Genomic DNA, 13,614 nt, shown 5'->3' with positions numbered 1-13,614 from the left:
GGATAGACACCACAGAAACAGCAGTGCAGAAGAATTCACGTTCGCAACACATGACGTATGCTTTGGTGCAAGGTGAAGATGCATAGTTACAGTGGAGTGGATAAGGGGGCAATGGGCCCTAACGCAAGAAGAAAAATTATCCTCCTACCCCCGCTTTTAGTAACCAATTGGCATAACTGATGTTCAGTGGTTTGTCAACTCCCTGGGCCCCATTGTGACCCTTCCTGCAGTGCTTATGCAGTGCTGCAGTCCTACGCCCCTATGCATCTAATGTCCACACTCACTTTGATGTTTTTCCCCATATTCCTTCTCAAATGTGTTTCTATCACATGTGCTCGTTGACTAATTAAGACGAAGACGAAGTTGATGCACATGTGTGGTTTTCGTGCACAGCACACTTGTTTTGGTGGCTCTTATGGTAAATGGTTCTCGAGGGGACACGTTATTGGTGCATTTGTGCATAATAAGCAACACTTCCCTCTCTCTGTGATGGGAAAGGGTTCGAATAAACATGCATTTCAAAGTTGTAAAGGCTAGTGCCCGTCGGGACATTGAAAGGTACTGAAGAGTACAGATGCGTCCGTACCTGTGACATCCGTTGCAGCTGTGACACTGGAGGCTGTCAGAAAAATGGCACTGTGTCCAGGTAGAAGCTGTGTGTCACCTCCAATCTATGTGGAGATAGGCTGCCACTGGGACAATGTGACCGCTGTCACTTTAAACAACATATCCTCAAACACATTGTGCTCCACCTCTCAGTACAGATGACCTTTATAAAAACAGGCCCAAGGGTGACATGCTGTATGTATACCACAACCCAATGGTGCGTTTTTATTGATTTCATAAGTATGCAAGTCTGAGTCACCCTTGCTTGGATTTGAACTTGTCACATGATGACTTGGAGTTGGGGCAGGTGCGTTGTCACACACACACTCAGCTGTTTTATCAAAAGACAGTCCCAGGAAGTGGAGGTCCCTTGCTGAAATTAATCCGACTTTTCGTAGTGCCAGTTGAGGATGTGGGTGGAGGTCATAGAGGAAGTGGGTGGAGCCAGTGGGGGAAGTTGGTGGAGCCAGATAAAAGTAGGTGTGGCCTCCGACAAAGAATTGAGCAGCACCTGCACTTCATATTTTACAAATTAAGCACGGTCCTACACTCCTCATTGGGCAACTGTTAAGGGCTTTCCTGTCTCTGAAAAGTGGAAGTTTGGGAGCAATGATGCACCACTGAACACCCAGAGTCGGATACTTACCCTCGAGAGATGCATTCTTTGATTTCCGATATCCACAAATTCAACTGCTGCTCGTCATCCGCCTCAAAAATGACTTCCGTAATTTCGGTAGACTTGTTAACCTGCATCGACAGAGAGGAAAAAAGGTGCATTAGCTGTTAACTCACCTTCGGGGTGCAAAGCACAGTTATGTAAATATAGCCCTGCTTGTATCTCCGCAAGGCCACATCAAAGAGGCCATTTCCGTCCATGCACTGAGAACAAATGATGGCCTGGGGTTCTCTGGTTTTTTCTCTCCTCTGGGACTCTTGTTTCCTTTGTTCTTTATCTCGTTCATTCCCTTCCATTCCTCCACACTCACTCACTAGGACTCAAGTGCTTTGCAACAAATCAAAATAAAGGAGCCGGGAGCACAGTTCAATGGGAAAATACTTTTGGGCATTCATAATCTCCATCAGAGATTTTGTGGATAAGGGACAAGTTTGCCTAAAGAGCCATTGAAATTCCGATGAAATATTAGCACTTTAGGGTTCAAAACAGCGGACTTCAGTTGGGAAAAGTTGCAGTGGTAGATTTTCGCATAAAGAGATAGAGTGAGTATGTGATAACTCGGGCCTTTTGACCTTATGATCCCATAGGAGGACACAAGACACAACCTTCAAGAACAGCCAATTATTCTTGAAAAAGCGAGACTGTGGAAGATTCTTGCTAACACGCACAAACAATCGGCCACCAAAAATTAGGAAACAGTGCACGCTTACTTTTACAAAATCACTCGGTGGGAGCCTGTTCACTGACATGCTGAAGACTCGAGTTATGTACAAAAATCAACGTCAGGGAAAAGATTGACACGATTTCCATCCCTGTAATGTCATCATAAGTCAAAGAGTGTGTGATGTACCTCCTAACTGGTAAACTATTACTTTTTAATAAAGAGTGAAGTCAAAACAAGTGTTTTGTAGCGTAAAAGCAGTTGTAATTCTACCAACTTTAGTCATTGAAACACTACAAAAAGTGCATACGATTAGCGAAGTACAGTGATATTACTTCAGGGGTCTCCAACTTTTTCTGCAATAAGAGCTACTTATGTTTAATGAAACTCATCCTGAGCCGCGATTATTATGAGTGCCTTACAGCAGCCACATCAGACAAGACAACATCGGTGGCCACCATATCCAAGATTAGCAGCTGTGATCACCTTGGTGCAGGTGTACCAGTAGAAATGTAAAAAAGGCTTTATCATTTTGGAATGTTTCTATGTGGATAATAAATGACACCACTGCTGCAAGATGCAAAGGGGTATACATTTAGTTAATAGGTCTGCCCAACGCTACATGATTCATTACTCAATTATAAGCTTTAAATCGAATTTTCCAATTCACCATTTTTCTCCAACATCCACAATTTTCATATTAGTTGCACACAGGAGAGCTAATTACAAGTGGCTGGAGAGCTACCAGTAAGTAGCTCACGAGCTTCTCGTTTGAGAAGCTTGCTTTAGATGTTCAGACTTGAGAATACTTTGCTCTTGCACCAAAAGATTGGTGATAATTATCACACCCAATATAATCCGATAGCGTAGAGTTCACAATTTATTTGTGCAATAACTATGGCATTTTAAGAGCTAAGCCATTGAAAAGGGAGAAGCATGAAGATTATGGTGCTTTCAGCACCCAAGTCCAAATGTTTCAGTATTTACTTTGCATTTTCCCTAGGCAGTCTTGACCCGCTGATATATGAGGAGAAATTGCAGAGGTACAACTTAATTTTGTTTCTGGCTCCGTTACACTATTTTTCTCCAAATAAGTAAACAATTTACAACATGGAATACTCAGGTTAAGTACCTTTGGTTTACAGCCCTGAAGAAGTTTGTTTAGTTTACAAAGGGAAGTAATGCAATGAGTGACCACATTTTAATTGTGTGTGCTGTGGACAAACTTTGAATAAGTATGAATTGAAAAGATGTTGAAATACGACCTGGATTGTTTTATGACAATATGTCACAGAAATTGTTTATAAGGAGTGCAGCGCAATTCTTGTAAACATTGGAAGCGGCCATAGCGTGTTCAAAGGTGAACTTGGGCCTAGCCCGAGCCATAGAGAAAAAATCCGATTGGATGCAAGCCTCTGTTTCATTTGTCAGTAATCGTATCTGAATGTAGCCCTTTCAAACAGATGAACATAATTCTGACGAGCACATAACCTGCAGTGCTCACCTTCTTTACAGTTAAACTCCAAGAGGCTACGTTAGCTTACCTGAAACATCAAGGGCTGGTGAAATGTAATTTATTAGGAACGAAAAAGGAAAATGGTATGCTGAAAACGGCTGGAAATGTTAGGGTTAAAGTATTTGGTGGTGGGCCCAGCACTTCTTATACATAAATAATTTTGGCAGCTTTCTTGACGCTTCGCTTAATTCGGGGGTCTTGGCAAGGCAGCAAATTACTTTGGCATATCTACAAGGGGTTTTTAGACCGGCATCTCCAGGTGCCCAGATCTTAGCCGAACTTAAGATCACTGCGAGTTACCAAGATATTAGAAAGGTACCAGTGTCCACAACAGCCTTGGACACATCCTAGCAAAACACCACACGACAAACTCCTGAGATGATAGATAGATATAAATAAATATATCCAGGCCATTCTTCATGAAATCAAAGACACAAACTCCAGTGTCGAAAGAACAAACAGGCATAAGTTGTTTTGCAAATGTAATCCAGTGCACCACCAAAGAACAACCCAGCATGTTTCGGCATGACCAAGGTGTGCGAGACGCTGAAACGCATTGGGTTATTCTTTGGTGGTGCACTTGATTAAATTTGCTAAACAACTTATGCCTGTTTGTTCATTCGGCACTGGAGTGCGTGTCTTCGATTTCCTGAAGAGTGGCTTGGATATTTGCGGGTGCGTCACCCCACCAGAGGTGCAGGGTCCAAACTATGAGGATTGGTGATCTTTTATATAGGTGTGTGTGTACACACTTACAAAAACAGAGACACACACACACACTAAAGCCCTGCAGCTGCTCTCACATAAACTGGTATGTAAAATAATTGTAGCCCATACCTTAAGTAAAAAGGTGTTTGGATTGTCTGGCATCTCAAGAGATGTGCACTTTCTTATCTCCAGGACGGAAGAGCATTTCGTATGCAGCTTTGGTCTGGAACACTGTAGTAAAAAACACATGTTTAATCAGCAATATTTCTCACTTAGAGAATCGCTTTCATTGGAAATCGTTTTCGGAGCATGAAATGCATGTCATTCTACATTGTTTCATCTTGATACGCCAGAAAGACAACAGCAACAACTTACTAAATACGACAATTATTTAATTACTTGGCATGTGCTTCCTTGGCAGGATGGGAAAAACGACAGGCGATCAAACAGGTGCAATTCTAATCCAACTGAAATTCTGAACTGGAATGAATCTCAATCTTTCTATGGACTGGTTTCACTCTACCAGCCAGTTTAAAAGAGGGAGAACTGAGGGGCATTATAGGACAGAACTATACTGTTCTATTGTGAATTTGTCACAGTGGAGCGATTTTCTAGTGCAGCTAGTTTGGCAAATTAATGGGGTATTCTGGAGAAGCTGTGGTACAATATCGGGGCATTCTAGCTATGTTTTGGTACAGCTGTGATACAATGAAAGAATACCATAGAAACAAGCATTTGCAATGCAATAGGTTTCACATTACTGATAGCTGGAGGAATTGGCGTTGCAAATAATAATGCAAAGCCAATAGCTCATACTTTCAGTAATGCGAGACCTAATGCCCTGCAAATGGTTGCGTAGTGAGCCAGGAACCAACAGTGTATGTATCAGTGCAGTACCGTAAGCTGCTCCTAGATCTCCCTGGTGAGCAAGGCACCAGCACTGCATGTCTAGGTGCAGTACCACAAGCTGCTCTTAGCGGTCCCTAGTGAGCAAGGCACCAGCACGGATTGTCTAGGTGCAGTACTGCAAGCAGCTCCTAGATGTCCCTAGTGAGCATCATAAACTTTGAAGATATGGTAAAATCACCTTACACATAATGCATTGCATTGCATGCAAGACAGTACCCCGATTAAATTCAAATAGCTATGGCCATATATACAATTATTAGCTTTGAAATGTGATAAAACAATTATTAGATTAATTTCGGATTAGGTTGTACTCCATGTGGAGCTGATGAAGGGAAATTTATAGAAGGTCAAATCTAAATGTGAGATGCGGTAGGTGCAGTACCGCAAGCTACTCCTAGAGGTCCTTAGTAAGAATCATAAACCTTCGGTCACATATGCAAAATCCATCCTACCCATAATGCATTGCATGCAAGACAGTACCCCTAGTAAATTCAAATAGCTATGTCCATAAATACAATTAGTAGCTCTGAAATGTGACAAAATTATTATATTAATTCCGGATTAGGTTGTACTCTATGTAGAGCTGATGAAGGGAAATGTATAGAAGGTCTAATATAAATGTGGTACGTGCAGTACTGCAAGCTGCTCCTAGAGGTCGCTAATGAGCAAAGCACCAGCACGGACTATCTAGGTGCAATCCCCCAAGCTGCTCCTAGAGGTCCCTAGTGAGAATCATAAACTTTGAAGATATGGTAAATCCACTCTACCCACAAAGCATTGCATGCAGAACAGTATCCAGAGTACATTCAAATCGCTATGTCCATATATACAATTAGTAGCTTTGAAACGTGGCAAAACAAATATTGGAGCTGTTGAAGGGAAATTTATAGAAGGTCTAATATAAATGTGAAATGTGGTAGGTGCTGTACCGCAAGCTACTCCTAAAGGTCCCTAGTAAGCAAGGCACCAGCACTGCTCGTCTAGGTGGAATCCCCCAAGCTGCTCCTAGAGGTCCCCAGTGAGCATTAGTGATTAACAAAGTGGCTAGAATTTTGCTATTTTGGTATTAGGTAGAATATGTTTGCACATTATCTTTGGCAAAGGGAGGCGTTTTTTTTTTTTAAGGCTATCTTGATTTCTATCGAAAGGACAAGACAGCATATTATTGTTTAAGTGCAATGAGTATATTCATTTAAGTAAAAAGTACAATATAATGGTCCTTTGATTAATACGTTACCTTAATTTATCTGCAAAATAAGATACCCAACTTGAAGAATTTACTAGATCTGCATGGTCTCCATTCACCTTTGTTATCTTAAAGTAGGATAAAATACATACTAGGTATTTTTTGTACTTTCTCAAATGTGTGTGTTAAACCAGGGATTGTGGAAAACACAATTCAACTACCTCCATCACACATACTTAAAACCGCAAAGAGTAGCACGCATGTATCCTACCTCAAACCGACATCTGCCCTAGGTGCCTACCCGCAGATGCCACATTCCCCCATATGGTCTGGACATATCCCCAACTTACGACATTTTGGAATAGCGTAGCAGAGACACTAACAATAGCAGCAGGAACCCCAGTAGTAGCCCAGGACCTACATTTCATACTCTGAATCACAAAACGCAATGCAAGAACCTTAACAAACTTCTAGATCTGGCACTGGGCTTGGCTAAACGTAAACTAGCCATGACCTGGAAGTCATCTGCGGGCCCTAGCACGCAACCATGGCTTTTAGACCTCGGCAGGGCATTAATGGCAGAGCACGAGACCCAATTGACAAATGCCACGCGATTGTCCCCATCGGCTATCCCCATACAATGGCAAGATTATTTAACCACTATAGAATCAAAGTTAAACACCACAAACCCAAACCTATCGTAAGACACAGCACTATACTACGCCTCGATAGCGATGCACCATGAGTGCGTTTGACACAATTTGTATGTCTACTGGCCAGATTTGAGAATCCAGGTTCAGTACAGGTGGAACCATATACAACTGCACTGAGCGCAGACCTCCCTACTTAACGTCGCCAAATAGATACACACATGTACACCGATTATGTTTGGTTGGGAGCACAACATAAACACATGGCAGACACGAACGGAAAGCAACGGACAAGATACCACTGTTAATGTTAATAATGTTAGAAACTATATATTTGCGGCATAGAATGTCAATACCGTTACATGATTAATATCATCATTATTGCATGGCACCCCATGACCGTTTCTTGTCATTAATTATCATGTTAAAAATCCATATTTTGACTCTTGGTATCTGTAAGCGCCACAAGCACATGAAAGTATAAAGGCGCTTTGCCTCCTTAGTGCTCCTCCTGACCAAACAATGCATCACTATGCATTGGAAGGCACCAGAAGGCCCCCCTCCGGCGGCCTGGGTGGGCTCGGTCAAGAAATGGGCCGCAGTGGAAGAGGGAATTCTCCGAGGGGAGGAAGCCCAGGGAACTCGCAAACATCCAATCTCCATGCCCTGGGCCATGCTACTCCACTCCTTTACACAAGAAACGCTAACAGTGGCAGGAGCACGAATGGACAGTTCTCCCAGAGCTTCTATAGCCCCTGCGGATGCCCGGGTGCACATGCAAAGGGCCCAGACACCGGACAGGCCACGTCCAATGGCCGCCAACAACCCATCACCACACCCACATACAGACAACTTCTAACAATCCCCCTCCACTCATCTGCACAACTCCAATACGACATCTCGCAACAGTGCAACACTCGGGCGCTCAACTACACACCGTCGCAACATAAGACACAGTGCATCCCAGTTCTATACCTCAAGTTTGTTCAAGGTTAGAATATGGCTGACTTTCCATAACCCCTACGAGAATATGTGCGAGGGGCAAAATACACCTCACATCCCCAGCGTGGCACAACGATCACCCTGCATGAACGTTAAATGTATCCTGACATCGGCCTCTAAGGGCCATTACCAATCAATAGACTGAGTAGGGGGGTGAGGGGGGGGGGGGGATCTACAACCTTGACATTATACGCTCTTAAGTCAGTGTATGATACACCCGTGCGATATCACTTGTACGCCAATACCATCGGCAATGATAGATGTGATGTATGTAACCATTTCAAATGCCAATAAAAATGTTTTACAAAAGATCCATATTTTGTGAAATATTTGCACTGTACTTATCTCATACCACACCGATTCAAAGTTATGACCCACACCACTGGTATGAGTTGCCCTAGGCGTGCCCTGGTTGACGCGAGCTTATTGCACATGATATGGAGCTGCTCTGTCAGGGCGATTTTGGATAAAGGTGGTGCTGTTGCGCAGCTTGGGCCGAAGTCAGCTCTGCATAGTAGAGTCTGCTTGGCTTGCATAGGAGGCAACGAGAGAAAAAGGTGGGCAACAGGTTCTTGGATCTGGCCTTAGGAATATCCCGTAGAGAGACAGCTCGCCACTGGAAATCACCGCAGGGCCCCCCGGCATACCAGGTGGAGGTAGACACGTGCGCCTCAATGCAAGGAGTGGCGTTGAGGGCTGAAGAAGCCAGAGGGTTGAACCACCAACCTCCCGCAGTCCTTAGGCAGGAGGTGATGGCTAGTTTTTTAGAGCGTGACCAGTAGAATGGGCTTGACTAGGGGGCTTCCAAGGTGTGGATGTGTGCAAAGCAGACACTAGACTTTGCACATTTATTGGGGGTACCTGCGAAGTCCCTGGCACACCCTCATTACCTACTGAGACAGAAGAGGGAGACATGAGACAATTGCATGTGATGAGTGTTCACAGTCACAGCGAACCACACTGAGCAATTATCTTTCGTTGATTACTCTGTTGTTGTTCAAGATGTATGTTGAATCATTTCTTTTTTCTTTCTATCGAGGAGTGCAAGGTATGGAAAAAGTCAATAGCTGCATTCTGGCGACCTGCATGATGTATCTGTTTTGAATTTCTTGTTAGGCATGCTTTCCCGTATAGCCTTCTAAGGCATACGACTACATGTCACGCAGTTTATTCTAGATTTGTACTTCTGGAGGATTATGTTGTTGTACCAATCTTGCACTCGAAGTATCAATAAAGATTTTTTTTTTAAAACTCACTCACTCTTCAGCTATCATGCCTCGGATCAATGGAGATAATGCCAATTCGCCTGTCTTTACCCAAAAAGTGTTACAGTGTAGCAAACCTAACTTTACAATGGTGGTCGGAAAAGCAGGATTTCGTTATGCACTACCAGTTTAGGTCTGTAATCTTGCATTCACAAGAATATTTGGATTTGCAATTGATAATGAATAACTCTCATGGTAATCTAATACAGTTAACAAGAAAGCACAAAGTATTATATAAACCTAACACAATTCAAGAAAAACCGGTATTAAAGGCAGTTATGTCTTGTCACAAAGAGGAAAGGTTTACAGCACTCTATTCAGTGCTTTGGGGAGCGAAGGGAACAAACAAACTGCACCAAAAGTGATGAATTAGGAGGATGAGATGTGACGGTGATGAGAGTTGCAGAATACAAGACTTGAGAGCAGATACGGACCACTGGAGCATGGGCTGTGAGTGAAAAAATAGATAGGGCAAACGTGAGGATTTTAGGACATGTCACAGAGAATTCGGATAGGTGTAAGAGGGTGCCGATGGGGTGAGCTAGAGCTTAATTTGAGCTGGTGGGTGCAGCTGGGTCCGACTGGTACTTACATTTGGGGTCCAGCAGTTAACTCTCCTTAACAAACTTTGACCCAGAGCAACAGAGAGAAAAACACAAAAGGGGGAACTAAGTAGTAGGAGAAAGAAAGAAAAACAGTGGCAAAGAAAGTAGGGATACAACATCTGACATTTGATAGTACGAGCCACAGGCTTCCGAGCGAAACCTTGGGCATTGGCACTTATACTTTTACAAATTAGACAGTGAGTTGATTGACATCAAGATGAAGGTCGAGGAGGTTTTGAGAAATTGGGTCCTTGATCAGTGAGTTGCAGCTTTCAAAATTCAGCTCAGCAGGCTGCAAATGAATGCAACAAAAGAGTACAAGAATGGAATACACAAAAGGATGATACACCCCCTTCCCCCCACTTATGTGTAATTAGTGGTGCCAAAAATTAAAATCAGTGCCTACAATTTCTGGTGTGGGAGCCACTGGTTTAGGTCTTTAAAAGGTTAGCCGAGATCATTACTGGAGTAATTTTCATATTACACCTGTGTACAATACATTCAGCAGATTAAACACGACACGTCCCCCTTCATGCAACTGTGCCGGAACATGAATGGTAACCGAACATTCATTCCTGTAGCACGATCTGTAGCATCAGCGGGTTGCAATCATGTTTTTGAATAGTGTCACAGAGAAGTGATGAATATGCATAGGGTTGAATTTAGGGAGTGATTTTGATGTCCACTAAACATGCTGGACCTTGTGCACAAGAAAATGAAGCCGATCGCAGAACGCCCAGCTTCTTGCATGCTCTTCAGCGTGCACCTACCATGCTCTTCATTAGCCAATGCTCTGCCAAAAAGACGTTACTATGGGCACTTGGGCATTGTATTGTAACATTTCTAGAGCGGTTTCATATCCCATGTCAAGCCCAAAGCACTTTTCAGAAAGTCAAATGAAGTGTTATTAAGTCAGTGGTGCATGGATGGGAGAAAAGTGTTGGTTGAATTCATAGTCTGAAACCACAGACACGCATACCAGTACCAGACATCAACCAAACTAGACTTAGTATGAGTCACAATACCTCAGTCTAAACCTGTGCTTGCTCAGATGTGGAATCATCGTTCACCCTCCACTTCTCATTCTGAGACTCTTTAAACCAGTGTATTAATCAGCAATTACTATGGAAAAGTACTGTAAATGTAAACTAAAATTACTGCGTGATTTGGTTTCCAGATGTGGTATTGGCTTCACATGTAAGATGAATTGGTGCCAAGTCAACCGGCTTGAAAGTGCACCACATGTGTCCCAGCATCATACACCAACATCTAAATTATCAGCTGTGTTTCTAATATATTTAGAGATTGACCCAATAACCCTGGTTGATCCTGATAGTACACAGTGAATAAAATTCAGCAACAATAAAATAGGCGACACAAATACACAGCTACGAGGGCTTGAATAACTTTGCAGTTAATATGGAAATGCGCTGGTGCCCAATGCTGCAATATAATTTTAAAAATAATTCAACGATATTCTATATAATATATTATATTTTTTAACAGAAGGTTTGATTTTTTTAATTACTATCAAAAACATTTAAAAACACATAACTAAAGGGTCATTCTTGTGATCCACAATCTGAAAAACACTGAAAATCGTCAGCTATGCAACCATAATTACCACCTTAGCCGTGCTCTACTCCTGACCTCACACATGGCACCACAGATGACAGCAAAGATATCACTATTGTACCAAAGGCACTTACCATAACTTCAACTAAGTTTTTTCTACAAATTTCTCTGGTTGTGTTATAACATATGTTGTCTTGTAATCTTTGTCCAAGCATTATACTTACCATTGTACCCCTGGCAAATATCTAATTTGTTTCTCACATTTGACCTCGCTGTGGCCTTTTTTGTTTTTTATTTAGTTCTACCTTTTTAATTTTTTTTATTTTAAATGATTCATTTAACAAGATACCACGAAGTTACACAACTATAGAGTTGGCAGTGAATTTGGCCTCCAAAAGCTTATTTTGCCTTCCGTCTCCTTCGTTCATTCCCGGTTATGAAAGCAGCCTGGGCGGACCAGGTAACCCCTTAATGATGACAAGGTAAGGCTAAAGGAAACTGGGATAGGGAAAGCGCACCTCTATGAAGAGACTGCTAATGGTGGCAAGTTAGTGCCTTATAAACATGTTTTATGTTAATTTGTCATCATCTTAATAGTGCTCTAGTGTAATCTGCCTTTTACGACACATTGATGCCTGTAAGTATTGTCATACATCAAGTGACCCATGGTTAGTCACGTCTGTACTCATTCAAGGCCATTCAGTGCACTTCTACACTCCGGTGTCCTTTTAAAGTAGCACGTGATGAGCCCGGAGTCAAAACACGACCATAAACAAAGCATAGGGTCATGCTGGAATCTTTCTTGAGGATCGTTATTGCTAGTTATGCACGGGATTTCTAGGAAGAACCCGGTTTCTTTCTGTTTGCTAAATGGCCCTGGTCCCTTTAAGGGAGCTGCTGTTTTCCTCTTCTTGAACCCACACATTGTCACGTCGGCTGTTTTCGCTCCGCAGGTGCAGCACTCTGAACCCCAGGAGGCGCCGAAGGAAATGGACATTTGGAAAGTACTTGCTGGCTCTCCAAGAGAAATATCTGTTATTTGGATTAAGCTGAAAAAGACTAAAGCAGGCTTGCACACTTGAACTATACCTTCCTAAACTTGAATTACGGGCATTCGAAACATTTGAAAAAGTTTAACTGGTACCGACCCAACAATTACAACCAACAAACAGGCTGCATGGCATACAGGGAACTCAGAAAACCGTTCAGCTGAGTGGTACTCACTGGAAGCACATTGCAGCGACACAGAGTGTCCTGTAAGGAGATTTCAGAATGGCTATCTTTGGAAACCATGCTCAATCCTACAAAAGCCACAGCAGCCCCCTAACCTCAAGAGGGTTTAAGAGGGGAAAAAAAGCGATTCTTTTATCTTGACAAACAAAACGCAAGAGAACTACACAATAGCAGTACGATGGTATTACCTTGGCAGCCATACATCATATTAATCTATACTTTCCCCACATTGTTGCAGAGGTTGTATGGACTGTCCCCTTATTGTCAAATTGACTCTCCAGTCTGTCCCATTCGAATGTCTATGATTTTACCTGATCCCCCAGGTATCATCTTCGCTAATGCCCTTATAGTCAGTCCAGTTTCTCCATATCTTCTGGAATTACCGGTACAAACTCTCACTTCATATATAGCCCTTTTAGCCTCCATGCACTGATCCATCCCCATGCACCATTGCAACTTGTTGCAGTGGAATGATTTCACCCATTCTAGGGCTCAAGAAAGTGATCTACGTAAATTCTGCTTTTAACAGTTCTCTGTATTCTAGAACTTGTACGCCCATACTTATAAAGTACAAGTCCCAGAATCCAGTGTGTTGATGGCTAAAAAGTTCAGACTGTCTAAAAGGGAGACCAATGAATGACAAGGGGCCGTTGGGATCTATGGATGACATTTAAGCACAAAATAAAAAAATACATCAAGGCACACTGTGCCATTGTTGGTGGTGGTATAACCAGGTGAATTCATGCAGGCCTCACACTGAAACTCCTCTAGTAAAACTTACATTTATTCTAACAAACAACTAGAAATATTAGAAAGTATATGAAGTCATGCAGTCCTGCTTTCTACTGATGGTTATGCAATCCACCCCAGTAGTCACAAATCAATGTCTGAGCCGCAGAGAGGGAAAATGTTTTTCGCAGGACTGTGTAATCCAATCATACCCTCTGCAGCCCCATGAAGTCAGCACAGGACGAAACTCGAGAGCATCTGCTCTTTCACTTAGTGACGGACTACACCCCAAA

The 13,614-nt window shown here is 42.5% G+C and overlaps 1 protein-coding gene across 1 annotated transcript in view; it reads right to left on the bottom strand.

Annotated features, from left to right (window-relative positions):
* The window catches only part of SH2B3 (SH2B adaptor protein 3), a 503,879-nt gene that overhangs the window by 88,761 nt on the left and 401,504 nt on the right, over nucleotides 1-13,614 (bottom strand). Inside the window, exons 4-5 of the mRNA XM_085636309.1 lie at nucleotides 4,297-4,398; nucleotides 1,253-1,353 (exon numbers count right to left, since the gene is read on the bottom strand). Of these exons, the coding sequence (XP_085492435.1) occupies nucleotides 1,253-1,353; nucleotides 4,297-4,398 (203 nt within the window). The remainder of the gene's footprint in view (nucleotides 1-1,252; nucleotides 1,354-4,296; nucleotides 4,399-13,614) is intronic.

This window comes from Triturus cristatus, chromosome 11, assembly GCF_964204655.1.
Source record: "Triturus cristatus chromosome 11, aTriCri1.1, whole genome shotgun sequence".
In the NCBI taxonomy this organism is placed as follows: Eukaryota; Metazoa; Chordata; class Amphibia; order Caudata; family Salamandridae; genus Triturus; species Triturus cristatus.
This window is presented reverse-complemented; position numbering and strand designations above follow the sequence as displayed.